Raw genomic sequence first — 27,146 nt, forward strand, 5'->3', positions numbered from 1 at the left:
TTTTTTTTTTTTTTTTTTTTTCTAAATTCCTTGAATAAAATGCCAAATTATGCCGTAACATTTGTGATGGAATGTGCTCTCTTTTCCAGCCATCTACGAGCAATCGTGTGAAGCCTATAAGCACAGAGGGAACACTTCAGGTTTTTACAGTATCGATTCAGATGGAAGTGGCCCCTTGGGACCATTTCTCGTCTACTGTAATATGACAGGTGAGGTGATAAACTTCCTTAACTTGCAGCTCATTAGACTGAAACATAAGTTGTCCAGTGAGAAACCTCTGCAGCTCCCGAGTTTAGTGTAAACACGCACAATAAAATGAAGGTGGCTCCTCAGCTCAGGATATTGGACAAAGAATTAGGCAGAGAAATTAGAATAATAACAGGATTCAGACTGTGAAGCTAACACAGCATTGTTATTGTGCTTTCCCTAAATGGGATGTGTTCCATAGGAAAACAGTGTCATACTAGTTCATTTCTGGGGAGCAGCTTTGTTGAAGCTTCTTGAGGACACTTAAGGAAATGAGAAATAAGTTGTGTTCTATGAGAAATTTGCTGATTTTTTTGCCTCTGGTAGCCTTCTGAAAAATTGTAATTCAGACCTACCCTTTGTTGTGAGGGACATAGGTGTTAATGTTCATTTTTCAAACTGCAAGGAGAGCTTTTGGAGAATACAAGTGCAACCAGTGGGACTTTTGCAGCCTCACTTTCAGGCACCCTGTTTCTTCCTCTGCCACCCTGTTTCTTCCTCTGCCACCAGTTCTTTGACTCTGATCACTTATATAATTAGAAGTTCCAGGTAACAGAGTTGGTTGTCAGTCTGCTGTTTAACAAGTGACTCTGTATGGTATATGGTGTATTGATATATGTCCTTTCAACAAATCTTACATTTACGTGGCTTTTTGAAATTTATTATTGCATGATTTGTGTTGTTTCCTTTTCTTTTTACTTAACCCCTGTTTATTCGAATTGCTTTCCAGAAAAAATGATGGAAACATTTTATGGTTTTGTGTGACACAAATACATTTTTACACAGCTATAGGTGTTTAAAAGACTACATGAATAGGTTAGGTTTGTATTGATTTAGGTATGCCCTAAGTGTTGAGAACTTGACTTAGAAACATTTCCACGAGCTTTTGATGTTGAAAAATTTATGGTCACATCTATTTCTTGAGAAGGTGTCTCATAGTGGTATTTGTTGATTTTCAGTGTGATGTAAAGAATACATATTAGTTATGTTGAAATAATAAAATGCTTATAATTTCAGTCGGTCTGTGCAATTTAACTAGTCTGACTTCAACAGTGAACTGTGCTAGCTCACAGTGAGCACACTTCAGATTGGCACAGGCTCTTAAAAAGAAATATCCTAGTGTCCTATGAGACTAAAAGAGCCCAAAGAATCATGGCAGAAAAATGACAATTTTTTCAAGTGGGTATAACTCTCCAAGGTACAGTGTGGTGTCTGATTTATCCTTGTGTGTCCGTGAAACAGCTGTTGCTGTTTCCCTCAGTCACTCCTTATTCACCACATTAAGCAAACATCATTGATCAGTTCTTCAGCTCAAGATGCATCCTGACAGGATGAATCTTCTATATTTGTTTTGTTCCCAGTTTCCTCATGACTGGTATTCCCTTTTTCCCACCAGAGGCAGGGAAGGCAGATGCCCACATTTCGTCTTTGACATTCATGGGGCTCTATTTTCAGGCAGCTGGGAGGGAGGTGCCATTCCCTGGTTTTATTCTTAGGGATCATTTTCAGAGCGAAAAACCCACAGTCCACACTGCCAATTAAGATGACCAAACTTTGCAGTGCACTGTTTTTCCTTTCCCTTTGTATATTTGGGGGTGTGACAACGAGTCTAACAACTGACCTGCTTGTCTTTATTTTTATGTTCAGTGTAATTTAGTGTTTAGCTATATATTTATTGTCTGTGTGTATGCACGTGTACCAAACACAAACAGAAAACCTAAAAAAAAAAAACAACAAAAAACCTGCACCCGAAAAAAACCCAAAATCTAAATCTGCTACATTTCTAGACATCTGCTTTTTGACAGTATAATCATACCCTTAATCGAAATTTATAATTAGATAAAAAGATATTTCATTTAGATTTCCTGATTGCTACTTGTCTTTAAATGACCCTCAGTTCTTTCCTCTCGATAAAAGTCTTATAATATCTGCCACTTGTGGCCTGTAGGCAGCTGGTGAATTATAATACAATTCTGTTAAATTCTGTTAGAATTGAATTCTGTTGAACAGTTAGAAATACTACTATAAGAATGTCAAAGTTATTATAATCAAATACTACAAATTAAAGAGATAATATTTCCTCACACCTCTTCAAATTACATTGGCCATTAAGATGCAAGAATTGATGACCATGAATCTAATCTTGACTACCCCAGACCAGGTTTAACTGGGAGCCTGCTCACTCCTGCCTTGAAAAGGGCTTTTTCATCAGGAGAGTGAGACTGTTGCACGTTTTGAAAGTAGGAGCTGAAATAAAATGAGCTCAGCTCTTTCCTATGCACAGAAGAAGTGGCTTGGCAAAAGCACAAAACAGAAGAATGAATGAACCTTCATAATGACTACTGTTTAATTTCAGATTTTTTAATTTTAGAATAACTCAACTTCATATAATCTCCGTTTTATAGTAAACACAGTGTATGCAAGCTGCTTTTGTATAATAGAAAATGCTTCAAACACAATACATTAATCCAAGTTACAAGGATATATGTAATGTAGATAGATTCTGGGATAGAATCTTCTATTGTTTTATACATTATTTAAGCGTGGAAAAGTAACAGTACCAAGTGTTATTTCTTTCTATTCTTTCACTGCAATTTACTGAGTCAGCAAAGTTTTATTTCTGAGACAAATATTTGGGTGTCTTCACTTGCTCCTTCTTTATTTAATAATCATAACTAGTTGAATACCTGTTGCAATCATGGTGTAATAATCTACCTATAAATAGAAAACATGATTAATGGTTTTCATTTTTGCTTAGTGATTTTTGTCTCTGTTTCATATGCCTCGAAGCACGTTTTGTGATCAAACAAGTCACCTTAAAGTTTTTTTTTCTGATTTCATCACACATTCTCTTCCCATTACCAACTTCTTCAACTGCTTCTCATTCTTTGTTACTCTTCACATGTGTTCTGAAAGATGCAACGTGGACGATTATACAGCACAACAGCACCAACCTAACCAGAGTCAAAAGTGCCAATCGAGAGAACCCACACACTGTGTTTTTCAAATACTCTGCCAGCCTAGATCAGCTCCAGGCTACAATTAACCAAGCAGAGCACTGTGAACAGGAGCTTGCTTACTATTGCAAAAAGTCGAGGCTCTTAGATAAGCCAGGTAAGTAAAAGCACACAAATCTCTTTATGTTGCATAGTCCATTTGATTTTACCGGCTGCGAAGGATATTTATTTCTAAACAACACTCTGGCATTTTGCCACTACTTCTGAACTAATTCTGATATCTAGCACTTGGATTCCTATAAGTTGCCAAGAGATATTTGAACCAGAAAAAACACAAATGTGAATTTAGGATAATCTTCTTTCGGAGAATTAATTTCTCAAAGTTAACTTCTCTCGTAAGGCTTTTAAATGAACATAGAATGTTATTAACAGACCTCCTTTTTTCAGTTTTCTGGGGATTTTTTAATTTTAATTAAGGAATTACTGAGGAAATATCTTCTTAAAGGAACACATATTAGTGCATAAATACCAGCAGAAGTTAATGTGCACAGTTAATGTGCATATTGTGAGTACTTGATAAAAAGCATCAATAACATTGAATTTCCACTGCCCAATATAAACATTCATAAAAAAGCTCAATAATTAAAATGTAGGTTATTGACAAAATTATAACTATTTGAAGAAAAGAGATCCTCTGATCTACTTAAATAAAATTAAATTTATATAGTCTACTTAAATCTTAACTCTCACTGACAGTGCTGCTATTAAAAGACTATACTCTTAACATCCATTCTAAGTACTCCAAATAATGTGGAGGTAAAAACATCATTGTTTAATGTTTTTTGAAAAGTGAAAGATAAGTGAAATTGTTTGACTCGTTCACCAGAAACTCTGAAACTGCTAAAATTGATTTCTTGGCATTCCTTCCTACTAAGTAGAAAGAAGGCTTCTGAATGAAGCACTCTCTGGTTCTGTCTCTAAACTCTTTTATTATGTATTCTTTCTCCCCAATTATGCCAGGAATATCTCTCGACTTCTTAGGCTATTATTCACTCTTGGCAGGTTATCTGTTTCAAAGCACCTCCACAGCAAAAAAATGAACCTACTGCTTAAGATGTCCCACTAAGCCTTCCTTTTACCTGTGGGCTCCAATTAAACTTATGTTCAAAAGCCTGGTTTACCTCAAGCAGAGAGTTTCAAGATTTTTTTTTTATTTTATTTTTTTTAATGTAAAGAGATTGCTCATGAGTAAAGTAAAATAATATGCTCTTTATGTTATGCCATTTATACTATTTATACTATACATGTGCATGTTTATAATATACACATAAATAGGCTAAAATAAATGTATTGAAATAGTGCAAGTAGTCAATTGTGATAAGTCACCTAAAATTTAGTTTTGAATGCTAGGAGTAAATAGACATAGGAAAGTTGTTGGAGAGTTCTATGGATTTTCTAAAATCATTCTTCATTTAAACACAGTTTAATCCCTCCCACTTCTGTTATTCAGAATTTCCACTAGGTATGCCTGACAGGTACAAAAGTTGATCATGGTTACATTAAATACTTTTTGGAATATACAGTCTACATAATAATTTTTAACTGGCTATATTTTAAGAATGCATTATAGTCAATCAACCTGGAGAGCATTTGCAAATTATCTCATTAAAGAAGTCACTTATTAATACATTTATGTGATCATTATGAAGAATCTGTAACCATTTTAATTAATAGCTTACTTCTGTTTAGGCAGTACTTTCTACCAAGGCAGGGAAAACAATCTGAGCTAATCAGTATGAACTCACAGCATTTCAGTAAATACTCTCTCCTCACCTCGATGTATGATCAAATAACTGAGACCAGCTCTTAAACACACCCCAATGTCCCTAGTGCAAGACTGGGAATGCTAATTCATGACTACAATATAAGGCACGCTGTTGAAGCAGCAGAAACGTTCTGCTTTTTACAGCCTTAGTTGTTGGAACCTTTTTAAAGTGTTGTCTGATAAATAATTTATAAACTCTCTCTGGGTTTTCTTCCTCCTGTGGTGGTTTGCAAACACAAACACTGATATTGGACATTGATGCCATTATGCGAGTTTTGACTTTTCCAAAAACTGCTCACAGTGTTTTTTGGCCTGTTGGGCCCACAGTTGTGTGATAATGAATGCAGTCAATATGTTTACCATCTGAAAGATTGTCAGCCTAACAGAGGTCTTATCTAGCAGCCAGGCTTAATAAGCAGTGGCAGTTGAGAGTGAAGTTGAGACCAGAATAAATTCCACCTTCTTCACGGCGGCCTGCTGCTGAAAACTTGGAGCTCTGACAAAATCAAAAAGAAGTGCCTCCATAAGAAATGCTATAATTTGACAGTGCCTGATTTCTTCTCAGGCCTTGACTTTCATGCATCACCCTTCTTCTGGCTCATTTGAGGTGGTTTATCTTTATGCTTCACATCTTTTAGCTATCTTCTGTTCTGTAGATATTTACTCTGTTGCTATGCTTGCTTGGCAGTATCTTTAGGTTTATTCTGCAGTACTGTAACATTAAGGAAACATCCAGTTTTATCACTTTACCGCAAACAGTGCTGACTGGATGCACCACAGAGAGAGGTAACAGTCCTGGGAAACCTCACTTCTGCTCACCACATATGTCACCTTGCTTATGGGAGCAGCTTTAACATTATTTCTGCTGTCTCTGAGTACATAAAGTCTGAATCTGCTGTTTATGACAACAGCTCTCTTTGGGTATTTCTAATTAACATCACTATTCAGCTGCTTAATGTTCATCACAGATGTGGGCAGTAGTACTCTGGAGTACTCTTGGTAGTGGGATGAGACCATTTATGTGTGTCTCCACATTCTGTTGCTGGTAGTTCCAAGATTTGAAATGGATCTTTACCTGGGGATATAAACTACCCCGATTTTTAGGATAATGGTATCTCCTCTTTCATGGACCATTTTAAAATGAATTACATAAATGGACTGCCTAAGATAAATTATTCTAATATTATGCCTGACTGAGCTAGGTGCTGTGAGTTCCCTTTTCACTAATGCAAGCAAAAACCTGTGACAACCATTTAATACGTGATAATGAAGAACTAAAATTAATAATTACTTACCAAGGAAAGGTGGTAATTTTTTTTTTTTTTATATTTCCACGGTCATTTAAAGGTTCTGGATTAGAGCAGGGATTTTTGTCTCCTTAACTTTTGGGAAAAGGTTAACACGAGAGAAGTAGGAGACAAGACTGGACACTGATTTTTTTCTAACGTGCTTTTTAGATGGGATGCCACTGAGCTGGTGGATTGGAAGAACCAATGAAACTCATACTTACTGGGGAGGTTCACTGCCTGCTGTCCAAAAGTGTGCTTGTGGATTAGAGGGAAGCTGCATCGATTCCCAGCATTCCTGCAACTGTGATGCTGACAGGGATGAATGGTAACTTGTTACTGTTGCTTATTTTCCTTGTGAAAAGTAAATAAAGAAAATACACAGGCCTTGGCAAAGAGGCAGTTGGAAATCTAAGCTGCCATAGTGTCACCTGTTTCTTTGCTATACAACATAATTTTTCACAAAATTACTGTTGTGTACATTAGGTATTATTACTGATTCTTTCACTCTGAATTCTGGGGAAAGTTTAATTTTGTACAGATACTTTCTAGTCTCTTAGTACATTACAGGTTTTATATTAAGACATTAGCTCGGTCTTTAGCACAACTTCAGTTATTTTTAGAATACCGAAAGTAATTAAAGTTAAAATGAAGAGTTCTGGGGAAAAAAAAGTTAATTTTTAGCATAATTTTTAGCTACACTTTTAAGTTTAGACTTTTTACACCCTTTTTTTCATCTACAACTTAGATAATTAAAATTAACACCCTCATTATCTGCGAAGCAAAGGACTCATGGAAGTTTATTCTAAGGGGATGGAAGGATTCCAGGAATGTAGGTCTTCCACTTGTGCTGGAAATTCTCTAATGTCATTTATGATCCCATTCAAATAAGTAATATATAAGAGATGAGTTCTTGTTACAATGCCAAATCTGAACCTGCCTATTCATTTAAGGGGGTTAGATACAACTTTTTCAACAATAGCTCCAGGGCAGTGCAGGACTTTATAAAGCAGAGGTACTTTTCAAATGGAAGTTCTTCTGTTGAAGAAACTTTTAAACTCTTAAATTTGGAAGTCTATTTAACTTATAGAAATCAAATTCAGTGAGTATGTTACTAAATGCATTTTAAAAAGTGCATCAACATCTGTTCCTTGAAAGTAGAAATATGTAAGGAAGGTGTTTATGAGCATCTCCATGTGTGTAAAATAAAGCAAGACATAATTTTCTTCTCAAGCTAGATATCCACCTTTCCTTTAGAGGAGCAGCTAGTGAATTTGGTTAGAAAATGCTTGTTCTCTCAGCATGAGCAGGCTCAGAAATGAAAATACAACAAAGGGTTAGTCAAAGAGCAATTCTTTAAAAAGCTTCAAACATTTCTGGAGAAAAGAATTTGTATTTGCACTAAAACTCACAGAGTGATATCTGCAATGCTTGTTCCAATAGAGAGATTAAAGAAACACACAGAACACTAGAAATTTCCCTTTATTATTTGCTGTACAAAAATAAAAACACTATTTGATCCTCAACAGAAAGAGAAGTGTTAGAAGATGAGGGCATGAGACAAAATTTGGAATAGTTGCTCGTACAAGTCATATATTCTTGCTCAGTTTTGTCATTCATTTAATATATGCTCACATACATGGGTTAATTTATAATGGTAGCATATTTGTAAATAAATAGGTAAGAGGATATGCACATATCCATATATCTTTATATATATATATATATATATATATATATACTTTATATAGATATGCTATAGCCACTGTGAGTAAATTGCTGATGTTGATGAGTGTTTTACATTGGTTTATATTTCTGTTTGTATCCACTTTTGACATTTTTAAGTGGAGACTTATCCCAGTGATTCCAGTGTTACAGTTTATGTGTAAAGAGAGTTTTGTTTCAGTACTTGTTATCACTCTTCGATTTAGTTCCCTAGAGACTACTGGTTATAATCATTTGACTACAAACTGTTCATAGGGTCAAAAAACTAGTAGAAGTTATGCTTGTTTGAGATGCATTCTGAGCTTAGAAAACTAGTTACACCCTGTGGTTTTGGAAATATGGTTTCTATAACCTGTTTTTATAGTGAAACCTATCTTATTTCATAGATTGGACACATATTTAAATCTAAAACTTCTTGTTTGGATAGTCAAAATCTTTAAGTCTCTAGAAGTCTAGCATGAAAGAGATTTTTTTTTTTTTTAAGAATCCAGTCCTAAAAATTTAAATATTATACTGCTTTTCCTGTACACTCAGCATGACTTTTTACATTTCTATTTGATTTTTTAAACTTTTGTCAGGGAAAAAAAAAAAAGTTAAAAAAAGAAAGGTAGACTTACTTGGAAATTATGTTAAGCCATTAAATAGTCCACAGTGATGAGTTATAAATATAATGTGTCCTCAGCAAATTAAAGTTACTGATGTGAGCAAATTCATTGACTTAGGCAGCCAGTCAGGTACCTATTTATGTCAAGAAGACTTTTCTCATGCTCGAGCAAACAAGCAGAACCATAAAACTGCCCACTTCCTATGCAATTCCTTCAGTAATGCCAAATGAGCACAGTATCAATACCAAAGCACACAGTTCTATTCAGGGTTGTTTGTACCAAACATATATTTATGCAGCACATTTAAATTCAGAATATCTTTCCTTTTCCCCAGCAATGCATCAATGATACTGAAAAATTTATTGGAAACATTTAGGAGAGCTGTGGCTTTCATTTTTACTTTTTCAGGACTAATGACACTGGCTTCCTTTCCTACAAGGAGCATCTACCAGTAACTGAAATTGTGATCACAGACACTGACAGACCAAATTCTGAAGCAGCTTACAAACTGGGACCTTTACTTTGTCGTGGTGACAGTAAGTAACAACTGCAGAGTTTTTCTAAACAGTGTGTTTTGACTGCAATAAATTTTAAATGTTATTTGCTAGAAGCCTAAGAGAGGCTTCTGTAAAACTTTCATCCAGTTCTTTTTGTAATTAGAAAAGGAAATGCCATAATCCTGTGCAAACCAGGGGAGGATTGTAAAAATGTATTTTCCATGATACACATCAATAGTGAAGACAAAAAAATGTTGTTATTATAATTTTCAAACAGATATTTTGTTTTTATGCAATATGAATTGAGTTATTAATAAAGTACTGCATGAAGGTGAGTTTATAAGTGGCTCCCATATCCAGGGAACACACCCTTCACCAGATATGTGTGCCTCCATCACAAAACATTATGAATATTTATGCAGCTAGGAAAATCATACTGTGGGAGATTAATCCATCTGGCTTTTTTAATTTTTCTAGTTTTTATAAGCTTTATAAATAGTTATATAGTAGAAGTAGATTTAGAAGCAGCAGCCCTTATTCCTTTGCCCTTAGCATAGTAACTACACACATTCCCCCACCCTATCACCCCATTCCATGCTCCCCATATCAGTTCTATCCCTGAATGCCATTAGAAAATGTTTATTAATTTACACAATAACTCAGACTTTACATCCTGAATATGTGGCAATTAGAAAAATACCATGAGTGAAGAAATAATTTAAAGGACATGTGACAGCTGGAGCAAAACTTATACCTTATTAAAGATTTGCGATGATACTTCTGATTTTCATCGATTTCCACCTTCTGTGGCAAAGAAAACATGTTTGGTCTATGTTCAGTAGTAAACTATCATGTAGAGTTCTGTGTTTACTGCTGTAATCAGAAGTTAGGAGAAGGAATACACAGCCTGTGGTAAATCAGGCCTCCCTTGTGGCCAGGGAGACTGAAGCCAGGGATGAAAGGGAAGCATTCAGAGCTTGTGTAGCACTAATAAGTGGGGAGGAATTTGAGTTCCACCACTCAGCAAGTTCCCAGCTACTATTAATTACGTAATCTGACCTCAAACATGACAAATCTCAAAACGTGGAAGTCAACCATCTTCCCCAGCGTGATCACTAAAACCTACAGACAGTTCTTGACACTCCCTGACTTCATCGGATGTTTGCTTAGTCTGAGTGATTGAATTGCTGCAAAATTCCACACTGATGATGAACGATCACAGTAATCCCAGACAAGCTGTGACAGAGAATTCTAAAGTGTAATAAGAACAAGCACAAGAAGTCAGAGTCTGTATGTCACAGAAACATTTTTGTAATGTCGTACAACGTTACAGGATCTGACTTGAAAAAGAAGGAATTTTTAACTGAAATAAACCCAGTGGAAAGACTTCAGAATATAATAATTAATGGTAATGCAGCAAATACATTGAAAAAAGAGGAATAGTTTTGATCATTTAGTAACTGCAGTAATAATGTGACTTTTCTGCCATCATATCATACAGACAGTAAGAGATGATGTATTTAAGGAGGTAAGAACAAACTGAGAAAACAACACAGAATTTCTGAAGGAAAACCAATGTAGAAATCATAGAATTTTGACATAAAAACAAAGTGCAATCTGTTGAGAAGAATTATATGAGTATATATAATAAAATATATAAATATGTTAACATATAATTTGTTATGTATTATGTCACTTGTCTCATATCATGTATAATATATAATACATAATATATAAATCATATTGTGAAATGATCACACTCTATAATTATTTAATAACATGATATATAACATAGTCCAGAGAAGGGCAATGAAGTTGGTAGAAGGTCTAGAGGTAAGTCCCATGAGGAGCAGCTGAGGGAGCTGGGGCTGTTCAACCTGGAAAAAAGGAGGCTCAGGGGAGACCTCCTCACTCTCTGCAACTCCCTGACAGGAGGGGGGAGCCAGGTGGGGGTTGACCTCTTCTCCCAGGTGGCCTCTTCTTCCAGGTAACCAGTGACATATAAATGTAATATTAATACTGTATTTCATGGCTAGGCTTCGTGAACGAAGATTTGGGAAAGCACCATCCACATTTGCTACAGGCACACTGGTGGCTTATGAGGCCAATACATGACAGACATATCCGATTGCAAAAGGCACAGCAGAAAGACTCCTGAGGTGGTAAATTCTGCAAGACACGATTCTTTCTGCGTTGTCTTTTCTCCTCCAGGGTGACCCTGCTGCGTTCTCAAAGGCATCAGCAGCGTTATAGATGGTGTGTCTGCAGACCTCCCGATTGGAGGCCAGAGTAGACCAGTTCTGGTGATCAATATGGCCAAGGCTGAGATGTTGTTTCAGGCAGTCCTTGTATCTCCTCTTTGGGGCTCCTCTCTTGCGGCAGCCGGTGGCAAGTTCACCATAGAGCAAGATCTTAGGGAGGGGGTGGTTGGTCCTTCATCCTGGAGACGTGCCCTGCCCAGCACAGCTGTGTTCTCAGCAACATGGCCTCAATACCTGTGACTGCTGCTTGTTCTAGAACAGATGGATTGGTCCCATAATCTGAGCAGCGGATGTTTAGGATTGTACGAAGGCAACGTTGATGGAAGCGTTCGAGGAGTCGCAGGTGGTGGCTGTAGATGACCCAGGATTCAGATCCATATGAGAGAGCAGACAGCACTATGGCTCTGTAAACACTGATCTTGGTACTTTTCTTCAGGTGTTTATTTCACCAAACTCTTTTATGAAGCTTTCTGAAGGCACTGTATGCCTTTGCTAACCTGTTGTCTGTCCCTCCATCAATCTTCCCATCCGAGGAGATGAGGCTGCCCAGGTAATTAAACTGCTGGACTGATTTGAGCTCTGATTGGCCAATGGTGATGTGGGGATGATGGGGGACTTCTTGAGAACTTCTGTCTTCTTTAAGCTGACTTCCAGCCCAAAGAGCTCAGCAGCATCTGCAATCAGGATGTTAAACGCTGCAGGGCTGCTTCTGTATTAAAATATCTTAATGTATTTCCTCATATATAATTATATATTGCATATTACAATAAATACACTGTGATTTACTGGATTTTTTCCTAATGGTCTTTGTGTATCGGCAGTACATTTTATAATGAACATTTTCTTTAATGTTCAGTTTTATAGTAAATGTGAAAAGCTATGACTTGCAGTATTTTCTGAGTTCTACATGTTAAATGCAGAACTAGACAAAACTGATGAATCTAAACCCTCTTGCCAGACCAGACCTTCTAGCAGCAATTTGAAGCTGGAGGAAGAAAGCAGACCACTATTAAGATTTTTTAAATTTTTTTTCTAACTTGAGGTCGCAGACACCCATGGGGGTCTAATTAAATGTACTTTTAATGACATTTACCTTTAGATAGGTGAAGAATGCAAAAAGAGGTCTAGTAGCAAATACTCATTTTTCACAAGTGTTGTCAAACAAGGTGGAATAGATATTCTTGGATTCACAGTGTGATTCAAGTACTCTCCAGAGAGATTATTGCTTATTTTTCTTATATAACTCTTATAAACTAAATTGTACAATTGTACTTCACGGGTGAAATCCTTTATTAAACAGGTTTTTGTCCTATCTGACAGACATAAGTTCTTCAGAATAACTGATTAGCATAGCATGGGGGAGAAGATTAAATGATTCAAAACTAAAAGATCATAAATTCTCATGTTATCAATAATCTACTCCTTGTAGGATATTTGCTTAGAGAATTGTCTTAAAACATGCACTCCCCTGACTAAGTTTCCAAGTTAAGAGTCACTTATTTAGGTACTTCTGAAAAGTCATGTGCCATAACTTGAATACAGTCCAGAAGAAGTTTCCTGTTTGTCATTGCACATTTTTTATTTATGTGAATAAAACATTCACATTGTTTTATTTAACATTCCATTACTGTATCTGGCTTCTTTATTTTAGGTTTTATGGATCGATATCTTCAATTAATTCAATACTGGATAGAAAACCATGTCATATTTGGTACAACAAGGCAGGAAAGGGTGGCCTTCTATAAGAAAAACAGCAAAAGCAATACAAATACAGTTTATTTTATAAAGTTATTAAAATTACATTCAGATGTTAATTTTTTTTCTCAACATTTGAGATAACATTTGCTAACTGTATTTATAACATACCAATGTGAAATGAAAGTAGGAAAGATATTCTGGAAGAATATGACCCTTTAAAGAAACAGTCAATAGGATTTGGTGACACAGCACCACACAGATGCATTTCTGTCATCTTTAAAATATATTACTGATTCATTAGGGATTCATTTCTGCAATCCCTTTTCTGATGTACCATACAATATGATTAATTAATTGTATGGTAGGACTGCTGGTGTCAGACTGAAAAATATATCTAAATATAATGGAAGTTAAGATTACCATTTCTGTATATCAACTGAGCAGGGTAATAGGAAAGGTTTTAAAGCATCTGAGGGTGAAAGAAGCCTTTGGTACCTTAATATACAGAAATTCTATGGTCTTCATTAAAAAAAAGGAAAGAGTTATCTTCGTTATTTCTGTCATTTTTCAAGAAAAACCCAGATGTTGATTAAATTCCAATAGAGTTAGTTAGTATGAGTAGACATGCAAAAAAACAACTTCTGTGTTGGGTGTTTTTTGTTCTTGTTGTTTTCATTACAAGAACTGAGTGGACATAGTCTGATTTATTGCTACAAATTTTCAGTAAGTATTAGGACATATAAATAAATTCAAAACACTGAAGGAAAGCTACTGTGCCAAAATTATGTGTAATAAATGGTTAGTTATACTCTGTCAGCATCAGACTGACTCTTGGGTCCAAAATAAAATTAGTGATATGGATCTGAATAAATAAGGATAGTACAACAAAATGTAAGGATAATGTATCATTCAGCATGAATTTCTATTAAATAAAGATAAAGGTAATAATACTGGTGAGGTGAGGCTCATGGACTCTAGTAAGGTCTAGATGGAGTATTTTATACTTGGTTGAATTACAAAAATAAAGGAAATAAAGAAATTCAACTGCAAAATGACAGCTCAAGGATGTAAATGCAAGCAGACAATCCATTCAACGTGAGTTCTTAGTGTGGCATTTAAATGAAAAAGAAAACAACTAATGTGAGCTTTGCATATAATAACAACTAACTGTATCAACCAGTCATAAGTGGTATTACAGCTAAAGGAACACAGTAAGTTTCTAAGTTTAGAAAAAAAAAAAATCTGTTTCGTCCCTCTGCAGTAGCCTGAGAAATCAGGGCATGTCTGACTCTTAATAGCAAAAGTATTCACTTCTTCCTCTTATTTAGTTTTCCATTATTAGTTTTTATTAGTTTATATTTGTCCTGACCTCAGTCTAATCAACATTATTTTGATCCTCTTTGCAGCTTCCTGAATGATCAAGTCTATGATTAGAGTTTTGCAACATATAAAGAAAATGTAAGGTTAAAGAAGTTGAGATACATGTTTTTAGTGAAAGCCTCTTAATCTCTTTGCTGAGCTTGGGCGAAATCTGAGGTGATATGTTCAACTTAAATGGAGTTTCGTAGAGGAAGAAATTTCAAATAACGTTGTTGAAAGTAGGACATAAAATCAGAAAATTATCCAGTGGTTGGGATTTGAAGCTAGGCCAATGGGCAGAGTGTGCGTGAATACATATATATACACAAATTGACAGTAAGGGCATTTATGAATTTTCTGTAAATAACAGTTTTTAATTTAATCAAAATTAAATTTTTATTTAATGGCATATCAGAGGTTGAACTTAATTGCAGTTTTCCCTTCTGGTCTTTTAATCTATAGATCTTACAATAGGCTGCAGTGGAGCTGGAAGTAGTTATACAGATGGGGCAGTTAATTCCACAAACTCTCAGAGGTAAACAGTTGCCAGCTGGTCAGACTTCCTGAAGTTAGGAGGAAAGCTTTAGAAGAAGCAATTTTTGCGCACTTCTCCATAGTTTTGACCTCCTCTCTGCTGTGCTGGATAAAGGGAAATTTTTGTATTTAGCAAAACTGAGAGCAAATAGATGTAAATTAATGATGACTTTCCTGCTTGGTTTTGAGTGGGAATAAAGCAAAACACTCCCTCACTTTTACACACACACAACAAAACAGTGCCAAATGCAAACACAAAAAAACCAGACAAAACCCCCTATTATAATTCAAATAATGAATGATCACATTATGATTTAAAGGTCAGTTTAAGAGGCCAGATGGGGAGGAACAGACCAAAGTCAAACATGCAAAATCCTAATCATCTACTGGTGGTTTAACTAAGATTAGATAATCCAGTGGTGTAGATAGGATAAACTAGTAGGATCTGCAATCTGCAATGGACACCTTTTCTACAGTAATAAGCTTCCTTATTCCTGCCACTGTGCACATATCTGTTCACAGTGACATTCCAGTGAGATTCAAAGGTCCTGAAGATGCACCAGAGGCTAGAAACCGGCTCTTAGAGGAAAGAGCACACTCTGCTGGAAGCTTTCTGGGTACCTTTCAAGTGTTTCACCAAATCCCTCTAAGGAGGAGAATATGGGAAAGATGCAAGGCATGTTAAATGTCACCTCCACAAAGCCTACAGTTGCTTTGAGAACACCACTGGCATCTCAAGATTAACAGCAGCGTACCTTAGCTGTGTCAGTACCTAAGAGATGGGTAGTATTTTGTGTGTCATGTCCCTTAGAGGTTTTCTCTGTTTGGGAGAGATGAAAAGGTAGTGGAAAAAACAGCTATGTATAAAAAATATCGCTCGGGCCATAAGATCTTTATTTTCTCTCCTCAGCACTCACCATCCCTGCTGGAATTTTGAGAGACACTGGTATGGTAACATGAAAATATCTAATTTATCTGTCTTCTTATTTGCCCCTTTTTTCACTTTACAGTTTCAGGTCGGTAAGATGAAGTGATATATGCTAAAAAAATGAAATCATTTTTTTCAATATAGATATGCTTATATATCATTTATAACAAACAGGATCTTCTTTTTTTACTCATAGGGAGACTGCAGTCTTGCTGTTTGGATAAAATGCTAAATATTATTGATTTCCTAACCACATAGTGTTTGGCAGTTCCAGAAAACTAAATAGGAGACTGAACCAGGTACCATAAAGACAAGAAATTCTTTTCTCAACTTGATTTATGACAGCATAAGTTACTTTTTAATATATTTTTCCTAGATCTATATTTAACCTGTTTTATAGATGCAATATCTTAACATTCAAAATTATGTAATTCTCAGAGCTTAGAAAAAGAACATCTGTATAAGACAGGACAGTAAATTAAGTGAGGAAAAATAAAACTTCCTGTTCCTGCCCTCCCCCAAAGACTCTGTTTCTGATTTACAAAGATCATTCAAATGCTTCGTTTGACTTAGAAAGTAATATAGCTTAATAAAGAAATACAAATACACCTGTAAGAATTCAGCAATTATAACAAGCTACTTCTAGTTGAACACCTTAAGTAAAGATTATCTACTTATTAGAGGAGAGTGTTTTTAGAGATTTTACATAAAATTTTTAATAATAACAGCATCTAGCAAATTATGATTGAATGCTAGCATACAGATAAATCAAACCAGGCAAATATCTGTTCTTGATCTTACAACCTTTTTTTGATTAAAACTGACTTAATCTTGTAAGTAAGAATGTGTATGAATGTCTAAATTGCAGGTAACTAAAGAAAAAGATACCTTTGTAATTATTTTAATTCCTTCTGCAGTAATTACTAGGATATGTGTCCTACATTTTTTGTGATATCTGAAGTAAAACTTCATTGGGCTACAGTGATAACATTACTCTTTTCTCATTATGTGAGAAAATATATATGAAAAATCTCATTGTTTTAGTATATATTGGCTAATCATAGAACTGTCAAGCAAAAGACCTTTGAGATCATAAAGTCCGACTGTGATGTTCACCATTATGTTCACCATTAAACCATGTCCTCAAATGCCATATCCATGCATTTTTTGAAAACTTCCATGCATGGTGAGTCCACCACTTCCCTGGGAAATCTGTTCCAAGGCTTTACAACCCTTCCAGTGAAAAAAAATTCTGTCATATCTAAAGTTGAGGCCGTTTCCTCTCATCCTGTCACTTGTTGCCTGAGAGGAGAGACTGGAAACTGCCTCACTACAAACAACTTTCAGGTGGCTGTAGGGAGTGATAAGGTCCCTCCTGAGCCTCCTTTTCTCCAACAACCCAAAACAACTCCAGCTACTCAGCTGCTACTACTGTAATGTAGGTTAGTACTTCATTCAGAGCTGTTGTATTTACCCCATGAAAGGATACATCAGGCCAGAACCGGAATTCCTAGCTGAGATGTGATTTCTTTTGTTTCCTATTAACTGGCTTTTGGCTGCCTGAACTGAGCACCTTTATTCTAATTTTTCCAAGTACTCCTACTTTTTGTTTTATAGGGTAACCAGGAAGCTTCTGTGGGTATCAGACTTGTCTTAGGCCTGGGCTCTTCCCTCTGTTTGTTGGTTATAAAATTTATCCTGGTAATGTTAGATAACACTGTCAAAATCTTTCATTTTGACAACTAGGAACATTTTGGAATTCAGCTTCCTTCAACACAGAGACATCCTACCTGCATTTCCCCACCTTCCACGGAGAGCTCAGTGCAGATGTCTCATTTTTCTTTAAAACTACTGCTTCCTCAGGAGTGTTTTTAGAGAACCTGGGAATTCAAGACTTCATAAGGATAGAGTTATACTGTAAGTAACACGACTGTTGGTGGTTGCTGCTATTATTACTATGATTATTATTATTATTATTATTATTATTATTATTATTGCTTTCAGTTTGATTAAATTAGAATTAACTTAAAGGGAGAGTATTTTAAAACTGTTCTCTGGCTTTATTACCTCTACTACTACTGCTCTGGATCTTTATCATTATCCAAAAAATTCCAGCACTGATACTATAATTCAAGTACATTCCCAAATCCTTATACTTCCATATACAAGTAAACTTTTGTTATGTGAGAAAAAGAAATATCCCACTAAATCCACTAAGATGACCCATGTACAATGAAACCTTTATCTTAGTTGACTCAATATTTTGGTTTTATTTAAAAGGGAGAATATTTAAAAGATTGAAGTGTTGTTTCAGAAAGTTTTGGATTAATTTGAAATGTACCATTAGCTGAAAAGTCTTGTACTTGCAGGGTGACTCTGAGAGTTCTTTAGACAGTTCCTCAAATTTTTTACATTTTCCAGAGAAGAGTACAAATAAATATGTAAGTTATATTGCAAAATATTACCATAGAAACTTTAATGATTTTTTCATTAAGAAGTAAAATGTTCTGCTTGCTTGTTTTTTTATCCATGTTAATGTCTTATGTTAATGAAACAAACAGGGAAGCATTTACTGTCGTCTTCTGTTGGTAGTATAATTATAGAATATTGTGTAATGTTTAATCAATTTATTTTGCATTGTCTCAAATGATAGTGTTATATTTGAAAACTACCCTGTTTTGAACGTTGTTTTTGTCACGTTTACCAAGACTATGAACTGCGTTCTGTTAAAGTTCTGTGAATGGTTTAAAGGAGATCAGCATTATAATCTCAGCATCATGCAATACAGAAAATTGGGCTGGGTCAGCACTTCAGTGCAGACTCCCTGAAGCAATGATGATATTCTTGTCTGACAAATGACTTTCCATCTTCAAAATAAACAGTTAAATCATGGAAGCATTAAAGGAATGCTTCTGAAAACTAAATTTATTCAGACATTTGGCAAAAGACCATAAGTCTTTCTTCAGAATAATAATGCAATAATATGGACAAGCTCATGTCACTTGTCCCATCCATGCAGAAGCATCCAAACTACTATATAATTATGGGTTTTATATGACTTGTGAGTAGTGAGGCATGACAGAAAGCAAAAGGTTGAACTGATCCATATTTTCAGCATTTATAAAGCAAAGTTATCTCATTGTATAGCATGCAGAGATACTCCTTCACTTCCATAAACACCCTAATTTGTTGAGTAGACATGTCATAGGTAACTCACAGGTAGGATTGTTTGTATTGGAGCCAGAATTATCTGTTTTTACTGAGGGAAATATTGATCAGGAATGAGCAATATACATTTCCATCACAAATCCCTTTATAAAAAAAAAATAAAAAATAAAAAACCATATTGAACATTTCATATTGTATAGGTTAATTTAGATTTCGTCATCATATGCTCCTTTATAATACATGTGAATGAAAATCATGAACCTACATTTGATGTTGTTTTAATAAATTAATGTCTTTCATTTGTGTAACAATAAATAACAATAATGTAAATGTCAGGTATCACTGCTTAAGATGATGATGTGAGAAAATATTTAAAACTCATTATGTCATTAACATTTGACATTCAGCATTTAGCAACACCTTTCTTAACCTTTTATTGATGTCAAACTTTATATCTAATTCTTTTATTTATGAAGTAATGAACTTTAGACCTTGAAGCCTAACTTTGTAAACAAAAAAGGGTCAGATCAAGAATCTTAACAGGAATTGTGAAGCTTAGTGATGTTCATTTGATTTTATGAAGTCAAAAACACTGCAGTGCATCTGTGTACATATTCTAGAACACTGTTGTAAGAATGGAGGTTGCATCCTAACTGTATTTTAAAAGAGGGAGTAAGGGAATTGTCTCGAAGAATATACTTGATCTCTTTTATTTTTTCTTTTCACTGAATTATAATTTTTTCCTGATTTCCTGTAATCTTCTGCAGAAAAAGTGGTTGAAAACAAAAAGTCCAACTCAGTTCTGAATAGTATGCTCTACTAAATACTTGTATGACTACAGGTTACGTGCTCTAGACAAAGGTCTGAGTGTTTTATACTGAATGTTTATCGAGGGTTTATTTCCAATGAGTTAAACAGAAATTTAATGAGGGTTGGGAACACTGGTGTGTTGATTTGGTTGGACTTCTGCAGCTGCTTTGGAAATAGTTCAGAAGAGTCCAATATGCAGCTGCTGATGGCCTTTGCTGCCCAAATTAGCAACCTTTTCCTCAGGATGAGTGGGATTCAGTTGTTTCCTTTACGGAAAGTGCTTGGATTTTGCATTCTGTTGCATTATTGCTTTGTAACCACTTTCTGCTTCTGCACAGGATGCTCACACCCAATGCTCTGAATGGTTTCTCTGTGGCTGTGCTCCCTGTGAGTCGTTTCAGCCACAATTACCCACTGACCACTCCCCATGATTGCCATCGACCACCTCTTCCGCTCCACTTTGCCAATCTATAGCTGTGCTCTGCCTATGTTTGAATGCATCAGGGTCACAAGAGTCCCTACAATGCTTGGGTAATTTTTGAGTAACACCAGGGGGTAGGTAGGGCCCAAAAAGTATTTTTGTTACCAGATTAGTACTCCTGGATGCATCCTCTTCTGCTGCCCAAGAAATGATCAAAGTAGTCTTTGCTCATGTCCTTTATTGCAAGATGACCAATTCTAGGACACACTCAACATCCTTCCACATCCTGTGGCCTGCTTTCCACAGGTGATTTCATCACAGCTCTTATAAAACCAAAATTTCTTTCAGATTTGCAGTGCAATTGCTTTTAGCAAGAAACACTTAAAATGTTATAGAACGTTAGGTGATTATATTTTTCACTTTTTCTGACGTATTCTGGTTAGTCTTCAGATACTACAGTGTATGACCATATGGTCATCCTTATTATTTGTGCCTTCCTCTGTGGAACTTCTGCTATTGGTTCCCTTTTTTTTCAAGATTATATTAATTTTTTTTAGTGGTATTAACATAATTTGTCATTTCAGTGGTTATTTCAAAAAATCTTTATTGTGTGTTTTCTTACCTTTAAAATCTAAACGGTAACATTATTTATCAGATTCTGATATGCTATTTAATAGGCACATTCAGTGAGTTCAAAGCAGAATTTGTGTTTTCAGGCTTCACTCCAACAGTATCCAGAGGATTACAAAGACCTCCCTGCAGAAGGTAACATTCAGCAGAAATTCTCTTTAGCCAGTAACATGGAGTTTCTGTTGCTTTTGTTCTCCTACTGTGTGGTTGGTTTGTTGTTTTATTTTTTTTCTTTTATCCCTCAGTAAAGGGAGACCAAGCTCTCAATTTTGTTTGAATAAAACAAAATTATCCTAAAATTCATTTTACCAAGGAACTTGTTTTAGACATCAGTTATTTCATACTATTGGTTAAAACTGTTGATTTTTAAGCAGAAAAGGTCAATTATTACAAAAGTCTTTCTGTTTAAAAATAGCACATTATGCTTTATTTTATTTAATAAATGAAATGGTTTATGTACTTATCATTTTACTTTTCTCTCTCAGGTTCAACTGTTATAGAAAAATACTTTATAACAACAAGATTCAGGGCTTAAGGGATTGCAAACATGTGGCATTACTCAGTCTAAAGGTTGGCCAAAGTGGATCTAAATGTTATGAAATGTCCAATCTATGTTTAAAAGCTGAAAAGAAAAAAATATTTTATTGAATGTTTTGTTTTAATTCAGTGAATTCCTCCTTAAAATGTTGTTTGAAGCCAATCTAGTTCCCTTGACTACTTCTATTTGTTTTGCTTTTCTATCAGAATTCAATGTTGTAAATGGGAACCTGTTTTTCGGATTCATGGAATCTTCTCAAACCTGTAATCCTGTAAAGAAATCCTTAATAATTCAAAATTATGCTAATCCCTTGTTTAGAGATTACTTGTTTTTATACACAATTGTCCTTGGACATGTGAAAGAAAAAGTTTCAGAGAGAATATTCCCAATTTTCAGATCTTCAGTTTCTGGCATATTCCTCGTCTTGTTACTCTGACCTGCAAAGATTCAGTTGTGATTTTTCTAAGCAAACTATAAAACTGTGTAACGTGAAAGTTACTTAGAGAAAGATTGAATTTAAATCACTATATATATAGTCCTATAAACGACATCAAAATTTGGCCTCTGATATTTGCAGAGACTGTGTGAATAAATAACAAAAGCAAATAGACAGTAGAAGATGCTTAGATGGATTACAGTGGTGATAATTTAAATATAATTAACAATGGCAATCAGTTAACAATCTAATATTACGTTATCCTGTATTAACAGTTGCACTTTCTGAAAACTTTTTGGGAAGTAATTGGCCATCGACCGGAGTGATTATTTTAGTAAAATATTTGACAAATTCAAGAGAACTGATATACATCCATCTCTTGTACATATAGAACTGACAATATAAAAACTGTTGCAAGTTGTCTGTGTTGTTTTATTCAGATAGTGTTTATGTGAATGATTGGAATACACAAGAGATACATTTCATCCAAACTGAAAAAATAGCAAAGCTAGCACATCTCACTGCTTCTTGACTGCTCTGCTCTCTTGGGGCCCACAAACAGATTACTTTCCATGCTGTGGATAAGTCGTTGTTCTCACTGTCAGGGAGTGTGAAGAGTGAACTGCAGTCCCCCAAAGTAAACTTTTCCTCAGAAACAGTCTTAGCCCATGAAATAGTAGGCTAGACCTTAAACTAACTTGCTCTGCTACTTAGTGATTTTCTGACCCGATTAACTATGAAATAATCCAGAAGTCCATTATTGCTGTGCCCTTTCCAGCTCCATCTGAAGTGATTTTTTCATTTGACGTTGGGAACGGACCCAGCGAAGTCATGGTGCAGTCACCCACTGCCCTAAACGACAACCAGTGGCATTATGTGAAGGCTGAAAGGAACGTCAAAGAGGCCTCCCTACAGATAGATCAACTCCCTGAGAGATCCCACAGTGCTCCTCCTGATGGACACATCCGCCTGCAGCTCAACAGCCAGCTTTTTGTAGGTAGGCTGAAATATTCCACCTGAATATTTCCTAATTTTCATCATAATAATGTGAAAAGGCCAGGGCTGGGACTGGGGCAGGGGAAGAAAAACAAATGGCAACCAAACCTTTTTGAAAACAATCTGTATGATGACATATTGTATTAAGTTGTGCCAGGGGAGGTTTAGGTTGGATATTAGAAAGAAATTCTTTCCAGAGGGGGTAATCAGGCATCAGAATGGGCTGCCCAGAGAAGTGGTGGATTCTCTGTCCCTGGAGGTGTTTAAGAATTGACTGGATGTGGTATCAGTGCCATGGTCTGGGAACCACAGTGGGGTTGGATCAAGGGTTGGACTTGATGATCTCAGAGGTGATTCTGTGATTCTATGATTCTATGATTCTATGATTCTGTGAGAGCATTTGTGAAAAATCAATGGAGGTGTTGTACTATTTTGAGGTTACAGTTTGAGTGCCTTAGCCAATAATTACTGATGGACAGGATTTCAAATGGAGTTTGCTTCCTTTGAGGTTTTTTTGAAGGACAGTCCAAGGACCCAGGTCTGTACCATCTTTTGATGTCTCCAGGGGTGACAAGAAAACACATTGTCACATTGCCTAGAATGGGCATACAAAAAGCAGGGGAAATGGGAGCAGGAATTTGCACTATTTTCATGGTGCCAGTCTCCACACATGTTCTCGGTTTAACCTCCTGCTCCTTATTTTCCTCTAGGCCAGCACAGCCCAAAAGCTAGTCTTCAGATCTGTGATGCAAGTTTTATTGTTTCCTTCTGTATACTGTTAAGGAGGAAGTGAAACACAATGTCTTAAAAATGAATTGAGGAATAATACCATACATTTGTCAGAAGGACAGTTTTTGCTACCATTGTTGTTTTAAAAACCCAACATTTTCTACTTTGGCATTTAAATCAGGACTTCAACATCACAGCTGGAAAAGCATTTGTCTTTTTTAACCAGGGCTTCCACAAACACAGCTCTCCCACTGTAGGATGGTAACCTGCTGAAGGAAGATGTGCTGTTTCTATAATTTCAAGGAAATTCTGTTGTCTCTCTTCATCCACAACTTCTCACATTCATATATGACATTGAGGGATTTACATAAAATGCAGGAAAAGAAGAAATGGAGCAAAAAAGAATTAATTAATATTTTTTTTAGTTATTACAAAAAACTATGTAGAGGTATTTGTCATATACATGATAGTGTTCTTACTCCAATATTACCTTATTATGAATTTATAATTTTCTGATGTATATGTATGGTGTACAGTATAGGAGCATGTAAAGTTTGTTCTACTTTTTATTAAGATCTACTGTGAGAAAATCATACTAAATTAACATAAGTTTTATTTGCTGTTTGTTGGGGAGGAATGCACTTAAGGTGAGTAGTGTTGTTAAACTGTAGCTACAAAAACTGTGAATCCTTAGGAAAAATTAAATGGAGAGGAAAGTCTTGTGTGCTCTGATCAGAATTCTGACCTGTGCCTCAAAAGGCCTCAAGGGTAGAAGATGTTGCTATCAAGTCTGAACACTTTCTCTAAATATTTTGATGATGTGTTGGTCTCTAAACCTACTCCCAAACAATCTAATACTATGTTATCCTGGATTAACAGTTGCACTTTCTGAAAACTTTTTGGGAAGTAATTGGCCATTGACTGGAGTGATTATTTTAGTCATATAATTTGACAAATTCAAGTAAACTGATATATATCCATCTTTTGTACATACAGAGCTGACAATATAAAAACTGTTGCAAGTTGTCTGTGTTGTTTTACTCAGATAGTGTTTATGTGAATGTTTGGAATACACAATTCTCTCCTGTCCTGTCCTCTCCTATCCTCTCCTCTTTTCTCCTCTGTCTTTAAAAATAAAGCCTGAAAGAAAAAAAACCACATACTTTCTGGACCATACTCCTTTGTGAATTTATAGAAGTGTGTATCATTGCTTGCTATCTTACTGTAAAATATTCTTGTTTCTCATTAAATCTTCAAGGGTTCACAGTAATTACTTGAAAAAAACCCAAATCAGATATGCTTTTAAAACTACTTAGAAATATTTTCACATGCATAGGCTTGTATCTTGAAAATGCTGTTAAGAGGCTGTAAAACATAAAGAGGATTTTACACATCAATTTTTAAGGTTTTAAAAGCTCTTATGAATTTATTTTCAGGGGGAACAGCCTCCAGGCAGAAAGGATTTTTGGGATGCATTCGTTCTTTACAGTTGAATGGAATGGCCCTTGATTTGGAAGAGAGAGCAAAGATAACACCAGGAGTTGAACCAGGCTGTCCTGGACACTGTAGCAGCTATGGTAACCTGTGTCATAATGGTGGAAAATGCAGAGAGAAATACAGCGGATTCTCCTGTGACTGCACTTTCTCTGCCTATGCTGGTCCATTCTGCAAGAAAGGCAAGGATATCTTTTAGCTTTATCAATTACTGAAAACAGGACCGTGCAGTTCAGATCAACATCTTTACAGCCCTATAAAGATATGTTTAAATGCTTGAAAAACACTTTATTTACATAATGTAGATAAATATTCAGTTAAATTTGTTGAATATCTGTAACTTTTGCTTAACACTGTTCTTCCAGGGTTAACTTCAACATACACTATTTAAGTAGGAAACCTGAGAGGATCAGCATTTTCATGCAACTCCTTTGATTCTTTGATAGTATAGTAAGTCTAGGAACTATACTGTAAAACATTTGGATTTATGTCTTTCAAATATTAATCTCAAAACTAAGACTAAATTTGAAAAACAACCCAAGTAGCAGAAGAACCTAAATCTACTTTTTGCTATAATTTCAAGGAAAGTCTGTTGTCTCTCTTCACCCACAGCTTCTTACATTGATATATGACATTGAGGGATTTAGATAAAATGCAGGAAAAGAAGAAATGGAATAAAAAAGAATTAATTCATTTTTTTAGTTATTACAAAGCTATGTAGAAGTATTTGTCATATACATGATATAAATATATATATATAAAGTGAGATCTTTGCAAACAGGACTGAGCCCATGTTTCCAGCCGTCTTCAAGTAGTTACTTGGTGAAGGTATCATACTACTAGATGATCACAATTCATCAGGTTTGAATTTAAAAATGGAAGTTCACCTAAAATTTCTGGTGTTTGCATATAATTCAGTTTTGCTCAATTTTACTTGCTTCCTCCACGTATTAAATGCATTCTGCAAAATACTAAGCAGCTTATATGCCACAAAAACATGTTCCCCTAAATTAGTGAGAGGAACATATGCCCTGACATCACTACCACCACAAAATGAGGGAGTTGTGTGACATCCATAAGAAGATCATAACCTAGTTTGTATTTTCCTTTTTTAGTTTTTCCCACCTAACCAGTTTCTTCTGCCACATCCATGTTTCTGGTGTGGCCAGGTGTAATCTACATGTTAGGATTCAAATTGCTGCACCCTTTTCTCTGTAGGAGCAGTACACATATAAGCCATAATGTAATGGGCTTCAGGACTAGGATGAGCACTAGACAAAAAAAATAGACAAAAAATTGCTCTTCATGAAACAGATATTTAAGACACACATGTAAATGAGTTTTGATCTAGCTGAGGTTGGTTCTTATGCTTCTCTGTAGTTCTAAATGCTCCATCCATTTATATTTTTTTCATTTTTGTTGCTATAGTCAAGAAAGCATTTTGCTTCATTCTGCAGCAGAAAGGAAAAAAACGGAAGACCTTTAGTATTACTGTGCATGAAATTTAAATATTTAATCATTTTTTGTTTCAGAGATCTCTGCCTATTTTGGGACTGGCGCTTCTGTGACATACAACTTTCAGGAATACTACACATTGGCTAAAAATTCCAGTTCTCATGCTTCTTCTTTCTATGCTGACATGACACTGAACAGGGAAACAATTACATTTGCCTTTCGAACAACAAGGACTCCAAGCTTGCTGCTTTATGTCAACTCCTTCTACAAGGAATACCTCTCAGTCATTCTCACCAGAAACGGTGAGTGTTCGACTGTTGGGAGACACTAATGAGTATCCACAAAAAGGTCTCCAGACCTGTCAGCCTGAGCTCAGTGCCTGGCAAGGTTATGGAGCAGATCATCCTCAGTGCAATCACACAGCACCTACAGGATGGACAAGGTATCAGACCCAGCCAGCACAGGTTTAGGAAGGGCAGATCCTGTCTGACCAACCTGATCTCCTTTTATGATCAGGTGGCCCACCTGATGGATGAGGAGAAGGCTGT

At 35.6% G+C, this 27,146-nt stretch overlaps 1 protein-coding gene across 1 annotated transcript in view; it reads left to right on the forward strand.

Annotated features, from left to right (window-relative positions):
• LOC113951738 (contactin-associated protein-like 4) overlaps positions 1 to 27,146 on the forward strand; it is a 198,394-nt gene that overhangs the window by 155,857 nt on the left and 15,391 nt on the right. Inside the window, exons 11-18 of the mRNA XM_027653107.1 lie at positions 90 to 209; positions 3,163 to 3,360; positions 6,486 to 6,642; positions 9,053 to 9,180; positions 17,668 to 17,838; positions 22,703 to 22,921; positions 25,086 to 25,325; positions 26,676 to 26,900. Of these exons, the coding sequence (XP_027508908.1) occupies positions 90 to 209; positions 3,163 to 3,360; positions 6,486 to 6,642; positions 9,053 to 9,180; positions 17,668 to 17,838; positions 22,703 to 22,921; positions 25,086 to 25,325; positions 26,676 to 26,900 (1,458 nt within the window). The remainder of the gene's footprint in view (positions 1 to 89; positions 210 to 3,162; positions 3,361 to 6,485; positions 6,643 to 9,052; positions 9,181 to 17,667; positions 17,839 to 22,702; positions 22,922 to 25,085; positions 25,326 to 26,675; positions 26,901 to 27,146) is intronic.

This window comes from Corapipo altera, unplaced genomic scaffold, assembly GCF_003945725.1.
Source record: "Corapipo altera isolate COAL_440 unplaced genomic scaffold, ASM394572v1 61305, whole genome shotgun sequence".
Taxonomy (NCBI): domain Eukaryota; kingdom Metazoa; phylum Chordata; class Aves; order Passeriformes; family Pipridae; genus Corapipo; species Corapipo altera.